This window comes from Phoxinus phoxinus, assembly GCF_949152265.1.
Source record: "Phoxinus phoxinus genome assembly, chromosome: 9".
In the NCBI taxonomy this organism is placed as follows: domain Eukaryota; kingdom Metazoa; phylum Chordata; class Actinopteri; order Cypriniformes; family Leuciscidae; genus Phoxinus; species Phoxinus phoxinus.
In genome coordinates, this window is record NC_136884.1 from 31,192,682 (window position 1) to 31,213,666 (window position 20,985).

At 41.7% G+C, this 20,985-nt stretch overlaps 1 protein-coding gene across 3 annotated transcripts; it reads left to right on the forward strand.

Moving 5' to 3' along the window:
- The first annotated feature begins 2,555 nt into the window (after window positions 1-2,555).
- Window positions 2,556-20,453, forward strand: LOC307003924 (uncharacterized protein). Of its 3 annotated transcripts, none has more exons than XM_079622811.1 (3): window positions 2,556-2,642; window positions 3,259-3,376; window positions 18,644-20,121. In XM_079622811.1, exons 2-3 carry the CDS (start codon window positions 3,259-3,261, stop codon window positions 19,513-19,515), a joined length of 990 nt encoding a protein of 329 aa, XP_079478937.1. In that variant the 5' UTR covers window positions 2,556-2,642; the 3' UTR covers window positions 19,516-20,121. The 3 variants fall into 3 exon arrangements, with proteins under 3 accessions (XP_079478937.1, XP_079478935.1, XP_079478936.1); XM_079622809.1 differs by having other exon boundaries at window positions 2,575-2,904; window positions 18,644-20,453; XM_079622810.1 differs by lacking the exon at window positions 2,556-2,642 and adding an exon at window positions 2,935-3,055.
- Window positions 20,454-20,985: the final 532 nt, after the last annotated feature.

Consider the following 20,985-nt stretch of genomic DNA (forward strand, 5'->3'; position numbering starts at 1 on the left):
ACACCTGTAAAAAAATTTATAATCAAAATAACTAAAGCTTTTTAATGTGTACAGCAATTTCAGTGAAGCGCTCAATGGCAATGAAAATCTTAAACTTCAGGCTCACTACAATAATGCTCCAGCAATATGCATAGAAAAGAGAACCATGCAAGTTAAATATAAATAATAACTGGAGTTTGTAGACCGTAGTAGCACAATAATTATGAAGCATTTATTCAGGGGATCTGTAAAGAGCCAATTTGGCTTTTGCCAGTGTGGCAGGGTGAGTAAGCTCCCTAAAACAGCTTTTAGATCTGTTGCACGCGCTAAGGCAGCTTTCAGTTCTGTTGCACGCGCTAAGTCAGCTTTCAGTTCTGTTGCACGCGCTAAGTCAGCTTTCAGTTCTGTTGCACGCGCTAAGTCAGCTTTTAGTTCTGTTGCACGCGCTAAGTCAGCTTTCAGTTCTGTTGCACGCGCTAAGTCAGCTTTCAGTTCTGTTGCACGCGCTAAGTCAGCTTTCAGTTCTGTTGCACGCGCTAAGTCAGCTTTCAGTTCTGTTGCACGCGCTAAGTCAGCTTTCAGTTCTGTTGCACGCGCTAAGTCAGCTTTCAGTTCTGTTGCACGCGCTAAGTCAGCTTGCACGCGCTAAGTCAGCTTTCAGTTCTGTTGCACGCGCTAAGTCAGCTTTCAGTTCTGTTGCACGTGCTAAGGCAGCTTTCAGTTCTGTTGCACGCGCTAAGGCAGCTTTCAGTTCTGTTGCACGCGCTAAGTCAGCTTTCAGTTCTGTTGCACGCGCTAAGTCAGCTTTCAGTTCTGTTGCACGCGCTAAGTCAGCTTTCAGTTCTGTTGCACGCGCTAAGTCAGCTTTCAGTTCTGTTGCACGCGCTAAGTCAGCTTTCAGTTCTGTTGCACGCGCTAAGGCAGCTTTCAGTTCTGTTGCACGCGCTAAGGCAGCTTTCAGTTCTGTTGCACGCGCTAAGGCAGCTTTCAGTTCTGTTGCACGCGCTAAGGCAGCTTTCAGTTCTGTTGCACGCGCTAAGGCAGCTTTTTCAGTGACTAGTCTGCTTCTAGTTTGGCACCAGACATTCATTCAAGACAGCTTTCAAACACTAATCTGTTGCTCAGATACTCGCTTAAGACAACCTTCTAGTTCGTCACAAACACTCACTTAGGACAGCTCTCGAATGGATGGAAGGATTTGTTCCCAACACGGATTTCACATCAGATTTAGGTTTGTGATCTTGAACACACAATTCGCTCCTTAGACCAGTATAAGCGGCTTGATTTCGAAGTGACTTCAGAAACAAATCAGCCGAGATCAGCCCTCCTCGCATGAATAGGGTAGGAGTAGGACATTAGTAAGATCAAGAAATAAAGCAAAACTGGAAATTGAGGTGGATTGGGGAGCCAGAGCAGAGCAGAGCAGAGCAGGACTGAAAACCAACTCAACGGAGCTGAAGACCACTAAGGCGTAGCTGAGGACCACCACAGCGGAGCATAAAACCACCAGGGCAGGAGGAACTGGAACAAAGAGCACAGAGAGGTTCGGGTTGGTCTCAGGGGCCATGTCAAAACAGGCAGAGAGTTCCAAAAGGGTAACGATGAAGAGCCTACTTGAAATGGTACCTGTCTAAGAGGCCATTATAAAAATATTAGTAATTTTGAAGCCTTGGTGTGCTGACTTTTTTTCAAATTTTTTTGTATTTCCTCTGTCGAGCACCCAACTTAAGGTATATTTAAGTATATTTTCATTACAGTAAACTTCAATCATTATAGTATAATCTGCCAAAGTGTTTTCTTCAACAGAGACCAAACTTATATCTGTATACTAAAACATTCAGGAATTACAACCATTCAGTTTGGATTTTCCATTTTCAAGTCTATGTAAAATTAAAGAAGAGAGTCATGAAAGTAAACATAATGAATAATAAAACATGATCACATTTACTTACGATAGATGATCTTAGTCAAATTGAACTCGAACACTATTTCACAATCATTTTTATTGTGTGTTTGCCACTTTATAAATTAATCCTAAAAATACTTTCAGGAAAACACATTTATACAATATGAAGAAATAACACTTTATTTGTTTATCACTTATAAACAGGCCATTTATTGAACTAGCATATTTTAATAGTGCAGAGTTGTATGTGGAGCAGGTGTGAATTGTGTCTGTGTTCACTCATTAGTTTCAATCACTACATAGTGAGCAACTCACACTAAAGACCCTTGACATTAAAGGCTTGACTTTTGATTTCATTAAAATTCTGTGAAATATTACGTTTTGAATTGGCCTGAGCCTCTTAGCAATCATTTTTGGTATTTAATTAATAACATTTATAGATACAAAATGTATTGCTTCTTTTGCCTATACTGATTCTTGAATATAATAATTTACACATTATTATATAACTATATTTAGAACTTCATAGGCCTATGTCCACATTTTTAATATTGGTAAAAACACTTGACTCTTATATTTAAAATATTTACATTTTTAATACAGGGATTATCTAGTAAAAATAGTTAGACAGATAGACAGTACATTTCTATGCACTTCTGTGATTCTAGACAGCACAGGACTTTTATTTTAGTCTGGATATATGACGTCATAAGGCTGCGCCACGCTCCTGTGTCTGTTTTGATTTGGCTGAATAAAGGTTCGTTTTAAGAGTTTAAGCTGTTTAAAAAGATAGAAACAGTTCAGTGTTTTATTCTTTCTTTCTTTTTATAAATAGCGATGTGCATTTATTTATTTATGGTAGGCCCAATATAGCCTACTATTGTAATGCTTTATCTAACTTTAATGAAGGATATTTTTATGAGTAAAGCGCATCCACACATGACAAACAGCAAACTTGCGTCTCATTTCGCTCCACTTTTTCGTGAAGCAGTTCATCTTAAACACGAATTCAGTCACTGGTAAGTAGTGATGGAGAAACTGAGCTTTTCGACACTCCGAGTCAATTGAATCAAATATTTTGCTAAACGATTCAGTGATTCGAATCGCGTGAATCACGACACGTGCTGCTCAAACATTGTAAATGAACGAGAACAACAAACAATAACATGTGTAATGACAGCTTTTACTAAACAACTGCTAATATTTTCATAGGAGTGTAGTCATTAATATAATCTGTAATTTATTAAATACCAAATGTACATTATAAATGCCTAAATTATAAGTGTTTATTAATTTGTAGTGTTAGTTTTGAGTGTTTTTGTATTAACCAGGTAATTTAAGACCATTAACTCTTAATTATTCTCATCTTAAAGATGGCGTTTATTAAAGAGGAGAGTGAAGACAAGATGGCGTTTATTAAAGAGGAGATTGAAGACGTGAAGATTGAAGAAACATTAACAGTGAAACATGAAGATCCTGAGGAACAAACAGGTTGGTTTCATTCTCAAAGATGAACTCAGTCATTTGATGCTTATTAAAATGTCCAGCTTTACAGAAATAGAGAATATACAGAAGTTTAATCATACAGCTATTAATACAGTAGTCTAAACAAAACAATTAATCTGTGTAATAAACCATTGTATAGTATACCCATTTTTGTATTGTTCGTCCTCAAAAGTGCTCTACAAAAATCGAAACATAAATAGTATGAACATAAAATGAAGCAATAAGTAATAATTGAGTGGATCATATGAGCCTTCAGTGATGTTTAAAGTCCATGTAAAGGCAATAAATAAATAAAAATCTAAACACATTATAAATGTTAGAAATGTATTGCTAAAACACATTACAAAGACTGTGAAGTACTGAATTGTGGAGTTAGACCGTCAAACAGTTTATCACCATTGCTGTGTTCAGGATTTTTTGGGCGGGGCTAAAACGGGGGCTCGATGACACTGGAGCCCCTGAGCTCCTGGACACGCCCCTAACAATAGAGCACATTCACATCAGTTCGCCGCTCAATCGCGAGTTACTGTCAGTACTATTGGTTACTACAGTCTACAGTTTGCTAGGTAGCTATGCGTTCGTCACGGAAATGCGTATCACCTGGATGCGTTCACGTACAAAACCGATTGGTGACCTTATTTAAATATCCGAAAAATGATCACATCAAGAAGGTGGATTAATTTTGTGACCACCTTGATGGAGAGCTGAGGATAAACCACTGATACTGATGAGGATTTACACTGGATAGTTTTATAAACTTTCGTCGTAGACAACTGGGATTCACTGATAATCCGCTGTTACTGGTGAATGGGGCCGAACCGTCTATCTCCCGCCTCGGCCTTCATCCTCAGGCTTGTTCGACTTGAACCGGTGCAGCACAGTACGATCGGTTTATGACATCAAAGCACCGCGAGAACGATTCAAAAGCTTACGAGCCGTCTGCTCTCTTATCGCTCCCGCGGTACTTTGATGTCATTCACCGATTGGTCTGTGCAGCGCCAGTTCAAGTCGAACAAGCCTCTCCTGTCCCGAAAGCAGTATCACCTAATATCACCGTTGGCAGCTTTCCCGCGAGTGGGCGTGGTTTCAGCGCAGCCAGCGGACACGCCCTCCGCTTTTGAGAGCAGTATTCAGAATTCTGCTAATTTTTTCAAGATTTTGATAGCTTATTTTATTTACTTGAGGGCTTTTTTTATCATTCAAATTTGGCTGGGTGGCTAATAACACATTTTTCTGTGGTGTGACAAACTCAGAACACATACCTAATTTTGACTTTATAGGGACTTTAAAGCTGCTGATCTTCTCTGGTAGTCCATCATATTATCCACCTTTTGATTTAAAATTTCACATCCTTAGTCAAAGCAACACAAAATCAGAGTTTAGCTAGTGTGTTGTTAGTAGAACAGAGTGAACCGCTAATATATGAAACAGGAAAAAATATTTCACCCCTGTTATGCTAAGTTAAAGGTTCCTAATTTTGTTTTGAGGTTTCCTACAACAGATTTACATGTATGCAAGATCAAAAACACTTTAATTTTCTCATAATATTCATTGCACTTTACCTAATTTCTCAAAGAGTCTCAAATGATTAATTTGAGGATTCAGTCTCTCTAAACTCCTCCACAAATGACTCTCCTCTGATTGGTCAGATTACCCAGTCTGTTGTGATTGGTCTACTCTGCTCTGATTTGTCAGATGACCCAGTCAGTTGTGATTGGTCTCTGCTCTGATTGGTCAGATGACCCAGCCAGTTGTGATTGGTCTGCTCTGCTCTGATTGGTCAGATGACCCAGTATGTTGTGATTGGTCAGATGCCCCAGTCTGTTGTGATTGAGCTACTCTGCTCTGATTGGTCAGACGCCCCAGTCTGTTGTGATTGGTCTACTCTGCTCTTTTTGGTCAGATTCCCCAGTCTGTTGTGAATGGTCTACTCTGCTCTGATTGGTCAGATGACTCAGTCTGTTGAGATTGGTCTACTCTGCTCTGATTGGTCAGATGGCCCAGTCTGTTGTGATCGGTCTATCTGCTCTGATTGGTCAGATGACCCAGTCTGTTGTGATTGGTCTACTCTGCTCTGATTGGTCAAATGGCCCAGTCCAATCTTCAGCAATTGTACACACTGTAAAGACAGTAACAATGACATTGATTTTATCATATTAAGTCAAGCTTCAGTCCGATGATGCAACTTTGGAAGAGCTAGTTATTCAACCCTAACCTCCATCCCAAGCATGACTTCAGCAGGGCATTTCTCAGTGAAAAGTTTTTACTTAATTTACAGAACATTATGAGATGTCACAGCTGTGTAGTTCCTCTACATCTCTATTAAAGGGCACCTATTATGACATTTAAAATGTTCCTAATGTTGTTTAGGGAGTCCCCAACAACAGTTTTACATGCATGCAATGACAAAAAACACTTTTGTTGTCGTATAATATGCATTTATTTTTACCTGATTTGCTCACCGACTCCCAAATGAATCGTTCAACGACTAATTTTTCAAACCCCTCCTTTGCGCGACGCTAATCTGCGTTGATTGGTCAGATGACCCAGCAGTGTTTACAGTGATAATACTTATTGTTTAATACGGAGTACAATGATGCTTTTATCAATTAAATTAAATTATGTTATAATAATGATTATAGTCCACTGCTTTGTAGTTTGTAGTAAAAAACTAAAAATAAGATAAAGAATGTAATGTTATGTTAGCGAGCATAGCCCAGAGTTCATATTGTAAAAGCACAATCAGTCTTTGTTTGCGTTAGCCCGATGCATAAACATAACGTTTAAAAAAAAAAAAAAAATGCAGTTACGTTACTACGAGGTATTACTCTATTCTTTAAGACAACTCCGAAAACAACGACAAACACTTCACAAATCTCAATACAATTGTCATTGAAGACCTAGAAGCTAAACGGTGCTTACACAACAAACAAAATAATTATTAAGCATGCTACATAAAACATAAAAGCAACAATTATTAATAACACTTACAGGTTGTGATACGGAGGAGGAAGCTGATGCAAATACACTTGGAATTGAACCTTCCTTCAATATCAGCCGGCTCGCGAATCCAAGTTTGATTGCATTTAAAAAGCAATCGTCTTCAAAATGGCGCGAACAAAGCACAAGGCTCGGACTATACTTCTGTGGTATAGTTGTATATATATGAATTGTAGCTATTTGTATATATGAACTTAGTCTTCAAATGCTCCTCCTTGGGCAGATGAAAAAAGTTGGCTTTTGAGTCGCACTTCAGAACACAGCGTCTCGCCATGATGTTTTCAAGGTTTCCCTGCTGGCCTTGGAGCGCAATAAGTGGGCGTATCGTATTCAAATAACTTGACAAGTTGACGTCATCTAGTCAGAGAAAAAGCTTCGGTCTTCTAACGATTCATAAAAATGACTCCGAGTCGACTCTTACTTTTGAAAGACAATAACTTTATATACGGTGCACTTTCATATTTCAAACTTTGCAGGATGTTTTTGTTCACTTAGATCTATGTTACACACTACATGAAAGGTAAATTTCAAAATTCCATAACAGGTGCCCTTTAACAAGTGTATGTCCATCAGGCAGTGGCTGTTACACATTGTGTGTGCATTATTTTCTAATATTTCTGAGTGATTATAGGACTCTTTACTTGCTTTGTTTAATTCTTTGCGATTTGAAGTTTTTGTTTTTTTATGAGATTTTTATTTCGTACTTTTGTTCAAAAAGTGTTAAACTTTGACAAATTGTTTTCTTGTTGATTTAAAAATGCCGCCATATACTGGTTATAGTGATAATTTCATCTTTTTTATTTTTTATTAAACAGAAGTGTTAGTTTTCATACACCTGGCCATTTTACAAATGGCGTGAAGCTATGAAGGATGAAATGAACAAATAATGTTTTTGGTCATGACATTAAAAATAACATTTAAAGGGATAGTTCACCCAAAAGGTGAATTAATCTTATCTGGACCAAACTTTTTAGTAGGATTGGGATAATGTTGATCCAAAAAAAAAACAAAAAAAAAACAGTATTGTCCTGATCCCAGCTGGAGGGTGGATTAAAAGACTGTGAACTATGTAGTACTAAGTTGTGGAGTTAGACCGTTAAACAGTTTTTCACCATTTTTGTGTCAAGGATTTTTTGGGTGAGCCTGAAATCATGGCTTGATGGCCCCTCCCCTAACACACTATAATAACTAGAGTGCATTAGCATCAGTGGTTTGCCCGCTCAATCGTAAGTTACTGTCATTTTCGTTAGTTACTACAGCCTACAGTTTGCTTGCTAGCTATGCCTTCGTCATGTAAATGAATACTATTACCTGGTTACCACGAAGCAAATTTACAAAACGGCTTTTAAATTTCTTAAAACTTTGATATTAAGAAGGGGTGGATTAATTTTGTGAAGAGCCACCTTGATGGAGAACTGAGGATCACCACCAACACCCGCCTCTGCAGTGAACATTTTAGACCGGATAGTTCTCTTACGAGAGGTTCTCTCGTACTGCGTAATGTAAAATTACGCACCGGGTAGTCTCTTTGCTCGAGATACTTGCTCGGCAACTGCAGCAGCCTACCACTGAGCCTGGCGTGACGTCACGCCCGAAGCACCCTCACGCGTCAAAGCCCGCCAAAATGGGAGTGGCTTAGCGTATAAAAGGAAGGGCTCAGGCTGCTTAAAACTTGATTTTCATCTCTTCAGCGAAGCTCTACGCAACGCTGATCTCTGAGAGAAGCCGCCGCCGTCGAATCAAGCGACCAGCCAGCTTAGGACAGCGCCTGAAGAAGCCGACCGTCTTCGCCACCTTCAGCCTTCCGTGCCAGCTACGCTATCCGGCGACAAGTATCCTTTTAAAGCAAACTCTTCGTGAGCTCGCCGCCGCGACTCACGTCCTAAAAGAGCGAGGCGTTTGTTGCAAAATGCCTCGGTTTTCCTGTGGTTCATGCCGAGCCGCGCTCAGCGACGGGGACCGCCACGTGATCTGCACTCTCTGCCTGGGCCGTGAACACGCAGCCATCGCTCTTTCTACGGGTGGCTGCGTTCACTGCGAAGAAATGGCAATGTCGACCCTGCGGGCTCGACTTGCCTTATTCGACGCCGAAGCTGTCGCTCCGCCTCTCTCCAGTGGCCCGTGGAAGAAGAAGCGCCATGCCCAGAGACTCCCGGAGCTTCGTCGCTCGCGATACAAAACTCCCCAAAAAGGAGATAACGGTGTTCCCTAATAATAAGTCTCACATAACAAAAGAAGTGAAAGCCTGCATCAATAGGAAAAAAGTAGCTTTTCTGAAAAAGGACCGGGTTGAGTTAAAAGTCGTCCAAAAGGAACTGAATAAACTATTATGGGAAGCTAGGAAGCGAAAAAAGGACTACATTGAACAAAACATTGCATCGATGAACAATAATAAACTGTGGAATTCACTGAGAACAATCTCTAACATGGATTCTAAAAAACAACGTTTCATTACCACTGACGATTTTAAGAAAGCAAATGAGTTGAATTACTTTTTTATTCGGTTTGATAAAAATGATCCTGTTAAGGAATGTGAAGAGTTTTTACTAAATATTGAATGTGCAATGGATGTTAGATTACTTGTGGACCCTCAAGAAGTTACTTCTCTTTTTCGGAAAACTTGCACTAAGAAATCAACTGGGCCAGATGGTATCTCAGCTTATCTTCTACGAGAGTGTGCAGAAGAATTAACTCCAGCTTGGTGTCCAATTTTCCAGCAATCGTTAGACAGTCATATGGTTCCTTTGTTATGGAAAAAGACTATTATTACTCCTGTTCCTAAAAAAACAGGTGCTGTTGATAATAATGATTTTAGACCAATTGCTATAACTTCTGTAATTATGAAATGTCTGGAGAGGTATGTGTTGTCGAGACTGAAATGTAGTGTAAATTCATTATTGGATCCATTTCAATTTGCCTATATGGTGGGAAGAGGGACTGTTGATGCTGTTAACACTATCACTCATTTGACTCTTCAACATCTAGAAACATCTAATGCTTATGCACGACTGCTCTTTGTAGATTTTAGCTCCGCTTTTAATACGCTTCAGCCGCAGTTACTCCTGGGTAAGCTTGTAAAAAGCAATGTAAACCCTTTTATCATTAAGTGGCTTTTCTCTTTCTTAACCAATCGTACACAATATGTAAAAGTAAATAATACACTCTCTGATGTTAAATCTATTAGTATTGGTGTGCCTCAAGGTTGCGTATGTTCGCCCTTTCTGTTTACTCTTTATACAAATGACTGTTTTAGTATAAATAAGAACAACTATATTATTAAATACTCTGATGACACAGTGATATTGAGTCTCCTAGAGAAAGATCAAGATATATTAGCGTATCAGTCTGAAATTGAGAATTTTGTGCGGTGGTGCAATGTAAATCATCTTATCGTAAATTTATCAAAAACGAAGGAAATGATAATAGATCCAAAAAGATTAGGTGATTATAGCCCAGTTATCATCTATGATAATATCGTTGAGCAGGTGGATACCTATAAGTATCTAGGTGTGATCATTGATCGTTCATTTACTTGGAAAGCCCACATTGATTATCTTTGTTCAAAATTCCAACAACGACTATTTTTTAAGAAGACTTGGGTTGTTTGGTGTAAATCAGAGAATTATGCAATTATTTTATTACGCTGTTTTAGGTAGTCTTTTGAATTATGGGATGCAAACTTGGTATGGCAATCTTACGGTCCAATTAAAATCACAGCTTGCTCGTCTTGTGAAAATTGCAATGAAAGTTATGGGTGTAAGGGAGTACTCATCACTTCAATCAATTTACGAATCGCTGATTTTAAAAAATGCACAGACAATAGTGAGTGATTCAAGCCATGTTTTATTTTCAATGTATCAGATGCTACCATCAGGAAGACGGTATAGAGTCCCATTATGTAAGAGCAACCGTTACAAAAAGTATTTTATCCCTGTATCTATTAATAGCAAGATATAGTAATGTAGTCTGGTAATGCTCATAAAGATTTCAGCTTTTTATTTATTGGTTTGTGTGTGCCTATGTTGTATGTATGTATTTTGGTATAAATGCAGCTTTGAGTCCAAGACAAATTTCCTGAAAAAGGACAATAAAGTATACAAACAAACAGAACGCTCGCCGGAACCTTCCCCTCGAGCTTCGTGTTCCCCTTCACCGCCGGCTTCGGCCCTCACTGCCGTCGACATAGGGGACGAGGCGGGGAATGACGCCAATCGACAACAGCTGTTCTCTCCTGGCGTCTGACAGTGAAGAGTGGTCTGGATCCACCCACTCCACCTCCTCTTCGACTCAGGAATCTGGCAAGGCCCGGTCTAATGTGGACGCTGAACTCATCCGCCTCCTCACCATGGCCGTCGACCAGCTAGGCCTCGATTGGTCTCCGCCAGAGGCGCCCGCGCCCAACAGGCTCGACGGGTGCTTCCTACCTAGCCGCCGCCTAGCGCCCGCCTCTAGGTCAGCACCCTTCCTGCCAGAGCTCCACACCAAGCTCTCTAAATCGTGGACCGCTCCATTCTCCGCGAGACTCCGCTCCCCTACTTCCTCGACTCTCTCCCACGTGGACTGAGCTGTCGTAAAAGGCTACAGCCGGATTCCCCCAGTGGAAGAGGCGGTTGCAGTGCACCTTTGCACGCCATCACCAAAATGGCGCTCAAAGTCTGCTCTCCCATCTAAAGCCTGCAGGAACACTTCAGCCCTTGTCAGCCACGCTTTCGCCGCAGCTGGACAGGCCGCTTCCACCCTGCATTCCATGGCTTTCCTCCAGATTCTCCAGGCTGAACTCCTCCGCTGCATGGACGAGAAAGGCCTGGTTCGGGAGGTCGTGATGGATTTGCGCAGCGCGACGGACCTTTCCCTCCGCGCCACGAAATCCGAAGCCCAGGCGATGGGAAGATGCATGGCTTCGCTCACAGTGACGGAGAGGCACCTCTGGTTGACGCTCGCCCACATGAGTGAGTCTGAACGCGCCGTGTTCCTCAACGCCCCGCTCTCTCCCGCCGGCCTCTTCGGCCCAGCTGTAAGCGGGATTGTGGACCGGTTTTCAGAGGTTCAGAAAACGTCTCAGGCCATGAACTTGTTCCTTCCATGACGCTCTAACTCCGCTGCAGGCCGCTCTCGGACACAGCCTCCTGCACGAAGCTCTTCACAGCAGCGCCCATCCCAGCCTCCGCCATCTTCGCAGCGACGAAAGGGCGGCCGCCCTCGATCATGCTCGAACAGCCGTCACAGTCCGCCTCCCCCCCGGGGACCCTGGCAGAAGATCGCGCTGAAGCCCGAGCCCGCGAAATCCTCCTAGCACTCGCGAAGAGGAAAAGATGCTGTTTCCCCTATATCGCTCACAAGCACCGCTGTTCGTGCCACAAATTGTTCTCCGTCCCTAGCGGCCGAGTCATTGAATGTGAAACAGCCGGCTGCTGTCGTCAGCGAGCAGCAATATTCAGTCAACGAGGGCGTTGATACCTCCGTTTCAGTTTCTCGAACCCGCGCAGTGCGGTGCTCAGAACACGGAGAACATTCTGCCCCTAGCTATGCGTGCGAAAGCATGGGAAGCGATCCCGGGTGTGTCAGAATGGGTGCTGAACGTTGTAAAACAGGGCTCTGCGCTGCAGTTCGCTCGCCGTCCCCCGCGCTTTCGAGCCCGGACCGCGACGAGCGTGAACCCAGAAGTAGCACACCTACTTCACGCAGAAATAACAAAACTGTTGTGCAAACGGGCGATAGAGCCGATACATCCTTCTATGAGCGAATCAGGCTTTTACAGCCGTTATTTTCTCGTGCCCAAGAAGGATGGAGCGCTCAGACCTATATTAGATCTGAGACATTTGAACAAAGCTCTCATGAAAAGACCGTTCAAAATGATCACGACCAGACAAATCCTCGCGCAGATTCGCCCGAGGGACTGGTTTATTGTACTTTCAGATCCAGATCATACCCCGTCACAGGCCATTCTTGAGATTCGCCTTCAACGGTCAGGTATATCAGTACACCGTCCTGCCGTTCGGCCTGTCTTTAGCACCCTGTATATGTGTATGGACGCGGCTCTCGCTCCCCTATATATACTGAACTATCTGCACGACTGGCTGAATTCACACAATCAGAGGCGGAACTCATGTCTCACAGAGCTGTGACTCAGTCATCTGGAAAGCTTGGGTCTCACGGTCAACTGGACCAAGAGCTCACTGCTGCCCCGTCAGTCAGCTTCTTTTCTGGGAATAGAGCTCGACTCGGTGGCAATGACGGCTCGCTTGTCAACACAGCGCGCGCGACGTGTTCAGCGTCTTTCCAGAAAGGCAGTGTGTTTCCCCTGAAAACGTTTCAGAGAATGCTGGGCTTTATGGCTTCAGCCGCAGCAGTGCTCCGGCTAGGTCTATTGCGTATGCCCCCTCTGCAACGCTGGCTTAACGCTCGCGTACATCACCGAGCCTGGGCTTCCGGCGGTTCGCGAATAAGAGTGACTCAGAGCTGTGTTTCAGCTCTGCAGCCCTGGTTAGTGACCGACTGGTATCAGCGGGGAGTGACAATGGGAACTGTCTCGTACCGAAAAGTTATCTCGACGGACGCCTCCAACCTAGGTTGGGGCGGGATTTTCGAGGGCAGACCGGTCGTTGGCCTCTGGTCAGACACGGAGAAGCTCCTCCATATAAACTGTCTGGTGATGATAGCGGTTGAGTACACTGTGAAATACTTCCTCCCATTTCTGCGGGGCCACCGCGTACTGGTTCGAACGGACAACATGTCTGTGGTATCATACGTGAACCGCCAGGGGTGTCAGATCCAGGACCCTCTGCGATCTGGCGGACCGCCTGCTCGTCTGGGCTCTGCACCACTTGCGCTCGCTCAGAGCCGCGCATGTGCCAGGACGCCTGAACGATGGACCGGACAGACTGTCCAGGAACAATGTTCCCCCGGGGGAATGGTCCCTGCACCCTCAGTCAGTCCAGTTATTGTGGCACCGGTTTGGCAGGGCAAAAGTCAACTTATTTGCATCAACCGACAACACCCACTGCCCAAGGTTCTTTTCGAAGAACGAGGACGCTCTGGCCCAGATATGGCCCAGATGCCCGTTATACGCGTTCCCTCCGGTCTCAATGTTACCACAGGTAATCAAGAGAATCAGGGAAATGCGTCATTCGGTGCTCCTCATAGCTCCCCGGTGGGAGAATCAGACGTGGTTCTCGGAGTTAGTGCGGCTGTCAGACTCAGCCCCATGGCCGATCCCGGTGAGGAAAGACCTCCTTTAAGATATTTAGAAGAATGTCAGTAACCAGACAGTTTTTGGTTCCCATTGACTTCCATAGTATATATTTTTCCTACTATGGAAGTCAATGGGAACCAAAAACTGTTTGGTTACTGACATTCTTCTAAATATCTTCCTTTGTGTTCAGCAGAAGAAAGAAATTCATACAGGTTTGAAACAACTTAAGGGTGAGTATATGATGACAGAATTTTCACTTTAAAAGTGAACTAATCCTTTAATATCATTAATTCATCTTTGTCTCTAGGATACGTACCAAAAACCTTTAAGCTGGCTATGATTAAACCGCTTGTTAAAAAAACGCAACTTGATCATACAAAATTAGTCAATTACAGGCCGATCTCAAATCTGCCTTTTCTGTCAAAGATACCAGAAAAAGCAGTATCCTCACAACTGTGTTCCTTTCTAGAAAGAAATTATATCTGCAAGGATTTTCAGGCCGGATTTAGACCGTACCATAGTACCAAGACAGCTCTCGTTAGAGTCACAAATGATTTGCTCTTATCATCCGATCGTGGTTGTATCTCTCTATTGGTGTTACTCGATCTTAGTGCTGCATTTGACACTATTGACCACAACATTCTTTTAAATAGACTCGAACATTATGTTGGCATTAGTGGAATTGCACTAGCATGGTTTAAATCATAATTATCTGACCGTTATCAGTTTGTAGCAGTAAATGAAGAGATGTCTTATCGATCACAAGTTCAGTATAGCGTACCACAAGGCTCAGTACTAGGACCGCTGCTGTTCACTCTGTACATGCTACCATTAGGAGATATCATTAGGAAACATGGAATTAGCTTTCACTGTTATGCCGGCGATACTCAGCTGTATATTTCTTCAAAACCTAACGAAACCTACTAATTCACAAAATGAATGAAATGCATAGCTGATATAAAAAATTTGATAAATTCTGAAAAAACAGAGATTCTAATTATTGGACAAAAAAAAACTTCCACATGTTATAACCTAGAATACTGTCTAACACTTGATGGCTGCTCTGTTAAATCTTTGTCATCGTGTGCTCTTTTATACCAATCTTTAATTTGAAAGTGACGTGTCTAGTATCTGTAAAACTGCATTTTCCCATCTTAAAAATACACTGGGGAGAACAAGTATTTGATACACTGCCGATTTTGCAGGTTTTCCCACTTACAAAGCATGTAGAAGTCTGTTATTTTTATCATAGTACTCGTCCAACTGTGAGTGACGGAATCTAAAACAAAAATCCAGAAAATCACATTGTATGATTTAAGTAATTAATTTGCATTTTATTGCATGACATAAGTATTGGATACTGCAATTACAGAGATCATACGTTTCCTGTAGTTCTTGACTAGGTTTGCACACACTGCAGCAGGGATTTTGGCCCACTCCTCCATACAGACATTCTCCAGATCCTCCAGGTTTCGGGGCTGTCGCTGGGCAATACAGACTTTCAGCTGCCTCCAAAGATTTTCTATTGGGTTCAGGTCTGGAGACTGGCTAGGCCACTCCAGGACCTTGAGATGCTTCTTATGGAGCCACTCCTTAGTTGCCCTGAGTGTGTGTTTGGGGTCGTTGTCATGCTGGAAGACCCAGCGACGACCCATCTTCAATGCTCTTACTGAGGGAAGGAGGTTGTTGGCCAAGATCTCGCGATACATGGCCCCATCCATCCTCCCCTCAATACAGTGCAGTCGTCCTGTCCCCTTTGCAGAAAAGTATCCCCAAAGAATGATGTTTCCAACTCCATGCTTCACGGTTGGGATGGTGTTCTTGGGGTTGTACTCATCCTTCTTCCTCCAAACACGGCGAGTGGAGTTTAGACCAAAAAGCTCTGTTTTTGTCTCATCAGACCACATGACCTTCTTCCATTCCTCCTCTGGATCATCCAGATGGTCATTGGCAAACTTCAGACAGGCCTGGACATGCGCTGGCTTCAGCAGGAGGACCTTGCGTGCGCTGCAGGATTTTAATCCATGACGGCGTAGTGTGTTACTAATGGTTTTCTTTGAGTCTGTGGTCCCAGCTCTCTTCAGGTCATTGACCAGGTCCTGCCTTGTAGTTCTGGGCTGATCCCTCACCTTCCTCATGATCATTGATGCCCCACGAGGTGAGATCTTGCATGGTGCCCCAGACCGAGGGAGATTGACCGTCATCTTGAACTTCTTCCATTTTCTAATAATTGCGCCAACAGTTGTTGCCTTCTCACCAAGCTGCTTGCCTAGTGTCCTCTAGCCCATGCCAGCCTTGTGCAGGTCTACAATTTTATCCCTGATGTCCTTACACAGCTCTCTGGTCTTGGCCATTGTGGAGAGGTTGGAGTCTGTTTGATTGAGTGTGTAGACAGGTGTCTTTTATACAGGTAACGAGTTCAAACAGGTGCAGTTAATACAGGTGGAGAACAGGAGGGCTTCTTAAAGAAAAATGAACAGGTCTGTGAGAGCCGGATTTAAAAATCATACAATGTGATTTTCTGGATTTTTGTTTTAGATTCCGTCTCTCACAGTTGAACTGTACCTATGATAAAAATTACAGACCTTGCTTTGTAAGTAGGAAAACCCGCAAAATCGGTAGTGTATCAAATACTTGTTCTCCCCAGTGTATATTTAAATTACGCAATATGCTCTCATTGACAAATGCGGAACAATTAGTTCATGCGTTCATGACCTCAAGGCTAGATTATTGTAATGCTCTACTGGGTGGTTGCCCTGCACGCTTAATAAACAAACTACAGCTAGTTCAAAACGCAGCAGCTCAAGTTCTTACCAGAACCAGGAAGTATGACCATATTAGCCCCGTTCTGTCAACACTGCATTGGCTCCCTATTAAACATTGTATAAATTTTAAAATATTACTGATTACTTGCAAAGCAATAAATGGTTTAGTTCTGCAGTACTTGAGTGAGCTCTTAACGCATTATAGTCTTTCACGTCTATTGCGATCTCAAAATTCCAGCCAGGTAATAATACCTAGAATGTCAAAATCGACTGCTGGCGGTAGATTATTTTCCTATTTAGCACCAACACTTTGGAACAGTCTTCCTACCATTGTCCGGGAAGCAGACACACTCTGTCAGTTCAAAGGTAGATTAAAGACACATCTCTTTGGCCTAGCATTCACATAACACATTATAGACTTCTATAATTCAATGTTAGGCTGCATAGATTAGGTCAGCCGGAACTGGGAACACTTCCCTTAAATCCTGATGTACTCGTTACATCATAAGAAGAATGGCATCTACGCTAATTTTAGTGTCTTTATTTATCCCGAGGTTTTCCCGCAGCCTGCCGGGTCCAGGCCGTATCCAGATCTGAGGAAGGCCCTTCGCCTGGACCCGAGGACAACGCAGTGCTGAAGTGCCAACTAGTCTCTCCCCTGTGAAGGATCACTTTACCACTCTACAGATAAAGCGTTGTCGGGATAATTTCAGTTTCGCGTATCTACCCCGAAGTGTTACAATTCTGTATAATTTTTTTTAAGGCCAGACAAGTAGTTTGTTTAGGCGTGGCTTGTAGGGGATTACAAACCTGCACACATATATTCAAATGCGCAGAACTATATAATTAATTCTTAATGCGCACGTGAGCGTCATAAGCGTTACTTACAGGTTCGCGTTTAAAGTCTGTGTAGAGAGAATGGTGTCATCTTAGCGGCCTCTAATTTAATAACTAATGATAGTTGCGACAGAAGTGAATCAATCAAAACTAACTTTAGCTGGAAAATATCTTTATTCAAGAACCGCTATAAAGCCAAAACAATCTCTGTTACCTTAAATTATCCGTTTATCACTGTAAAGCCGCTTTGAAACAATCTACATTGTATATTGTCTATATAAATGAAGATGACTTGACTTGAGACAGTCGTGTCATCAGCAAATTTAATGATGATGTTAGTGTCATAAGATGGTATACAGTCATGAGTATACAAAGAGTTCAAAAGGCCCATCCTCACTGACTGGCAGTTTCGTTAAAGGACAAGTTCGGTATTTTACACTTAAAGCCCTGTTTTCAGATAGTTTCTGATGAAATAGAACGGTTAAGATTAAAATTTGGACACATGCTGCTGTCCCGAGAAGCGAAAGAAACCGAAAATTCTCGGGACAGCAGCATGTGTCCAAATTTTAATCTTAACCGTTCTATTTCATCAGAAACGATCTGACAACAGGGCTTTAAGAGTAAAATACCGAACTTGTCCTTTAAGAAGTCCTTAATCCACAGGCAGATGTTATGCTGTATGCCTAGGTTAGACATCTTGTAGAACAGTCAGTAAGATGGTATTAAATGCAGAACTGTAGTCAATGAACAGCAGCATACATCCCTTGATGTTCCAGGTGGTACAGTGCTGTGTGGAGGGCAGTAGTGATGGCATCGTCTGTCGTCCTATTGGCCCTGTATGCATACTGGTGGGGGGTCCATGGTGGATGGCAGAGCAGCCTTGATGTGATATAAAACCAGTCTCTCCGTGCATTTCATTATTACCGATGTTAGTGCAATGGGCCTATAATCACTGAGGGATGTTATAGCAGCCTGCTTTGGCACCGGCACTATTGTGGACGTCTTAAGGCAGGTTGGAACAGTGCACTGCAACAGAAAGGTTAAAGATGTTTGTGAGTACCTCACGCAACTCTGCTGTACAGTCTCTAAGGGCGCGCCCTGGAATTAATCTGGTGTATCTTCAGCAGGATTCTTTATTGAGAAGATGCTGTGTGGCGGTGCTGTCATCAATGTTTGATGTACTTCGATCGGAGCAAAGTTCTTTTTCAGTTTAGGGATAAAAAGATGGGGCTCCTCAGGTATTTTGAAGGACATTGTTATGGACAGGACATCAATGCCCCCCCCTATAAGTCTTTGGGCCCTATGCACTCAGTCCCCTTTTCCCCTAGGTGCGACGGTTATAGGATCTAGTTGTATGTTGGTTTTGACACTTTACATGTTTAAATGTTTTGTTGTCTGTTGCTTTGTGCCATTAAACTGGTAAATTAAATAAACATTTGCATTCTCTTTTTGCCTTAGACCTGATGGTGCTGAAAGAGGAGACTGAAGTACTAAATGAAATGGACCAGAAAGATCAATATAAGAATCATCATGATTGCATAACCGAAGAAAAACCTTTCAGTTGCTCACAAGCTGAACTAGAAGTGACTCAAAAGACAGGAACTAGAAGTAATTTTACCTGCCAACAGTGTGGAAACAGATTCACTCTAAAAGGAAGCCTTAACAGGCACATGAGAATTCACACAGGAGAGAAGCCTTACAAATGTCCTAAATGTGGAAGGAGTTTCAATCAACATGGAAACCTTAATGTCCACATGATAATTCATACTAGAGGGAAGCCTTACGTCTGCCAACAGTGTGGAAAGAGTTTCGATCAACATGAAAAATTTAAAATCCACATGAAAATTCACACAGGAGAGAAGCACCGTACCTGCCAACAGTGTGGAAAGACTTTTGCTGAAAAAGTAAGCCTTAACAGACACATGAGAATTCACACTGGAGAGAAGCCTTACACCTGCCAACAGTGTGGAAAGAGTTTCACTCAAATTGGAAATCTTAAAGTCCATCTTAAAGTTCACACTGGAGAGCAACCTTACACCTGCCAACAGTGTGGAAGAAGTTTCAACCGAAAAGCAAACCTTAATGACCACATTAGAATTCACACTCAAGAAAGACTTTTCACTTGCCAACAGTGTGGAAAAAGTTTCAACCGAAAAGGAATCCTTAACAGGCACATGAGAACTCACACTGGAGAGAAGCCATTTACATGTGGTGACTGTGGAAAAAGTTTTAGGTATAAGGTTGCCCTTAAATACCACATGAGTACTCACTGTTTTTGTACGTCATCAGTGTGGAATGAGTTTCATAGACAGGAAACTCCTTATGTTTGAGAGACTGTATATTGTGCTGATTATTGTTATGGTACTAAATCACCTTAGAGGGCCAAATTCCCAATTAATGTCCAGTGACTACGAGAGGAGTAAAGAAGCCAATGTCAAGAATTAGATTCCTTCAATGTTATTGATTAGTCAAATGAAGAATGAACTAGTTACAATATTTCATGATTTCAAGTATAAATCTGTATCAAGTAAAATGCATAAAACTAAGCCTGTGCAAAGTATTAACCCTCTGGGGTCTGAGGGATTTTTGGGGTCCTTGAGATGTTTTGACATGCCCTGACATTTGTGTTTATCTCAGCTACTTACAACATACCTTAGGCCAACTCACAATTATGCTGTATTCAGCACAAACTCTGCTACAATAATATGTGAGCAAAATGGAAGTTACATGTTTGCATTTTATAGAAAAAAATTATTATGCGTGGTTAGTACGTTTTGGGGAAAAAATTGTCACTGCAATGAGCCCATATAACTCATACTGAATAGTTTGGCACAAGACTTTTGAGTTACCATTCTTGTAGGCTAGAATGTTTACTACAAAATGATGTGAAAATCATTCTGATCACTCTTTCACAAAACAACAATATAACGATTTAAACTTTGCAAGTCAGTTTTTGTGCCATCACTGCTGTATGCGTAGGGGTGTTGATGGCCATGAATATGAATGAGGGGAGACAATAGACACTCCCCCATCCATGGCTAATGCCCCCATCACGGTGCTGTGAGGCAGAGAGGAGAATCTGAGAATGAGAGGAGATTCAAAGGTTTTGTTTTTCTGTTTTATTGTAATTCCTCTATGTGGAGGAACTAAATGTTGTGCCTCATAAGACCACAGTGCTACCGTACATATATAAACATATAGTACCAGTCAAACGTTTGGACACATTACCATTTTTAATATTTTTGGAAGAAGGCTGCATTTATTTGATAAAAAAATACAGAAACAACAGTAATATTGTGAAATATTATTACAATTTAAAATAATGATTTTCTATTTTAATATACTTTAAAATATAATTTATTTATTTGATCAAAGCTGAATTTTCAGCATCCTTACTCCAGTCTTCAGTGTCACATGATCCTTCAGAAATCAGTATAATATCCTGATTTGATAATCAGGTATTATCAATGTTGGAAACCGTTGAGCTGCTTATTATTTTTTTATAACCTGTGATACTTTTTTCAGGATTCACTGATTAAAAAGAAAAGCATTTATTCAAAATTGAAATTGAATCTTTTCTAACAATATAAGTGATTACTATCAATTAACACATCCTTTCAAAAAAAGAAAGAAAGGTAATGTAGCCTATACTGTTACAATACAATAGATTTTAAATAAATGCTGTTCTTTAATATTTTTTTATTCATCAAAGAATCCTGAAAAAACTATCACAGTTTATAAAAAATACTAAGCAACACAACTGTTTGCAACACTGATTTAAAAAAAAATCATCAAATCAG

Coding starts and splice junctions, on each gene's coding strand:
- LOC307003924 (XM_079622811.1), top strand. CDS start 3,259: ATGGCGTTTATTAAAGAGGAGAGTGAAGACAAGATGGCGTTTATTAAA. Junction 3,377..18,643: donor AGATCCTGAGGAACAAACAG/GTTGGTTTCATT, acceptor TTTTTGCCTTAG/ACCTGATGGTGCTGAAAGAG.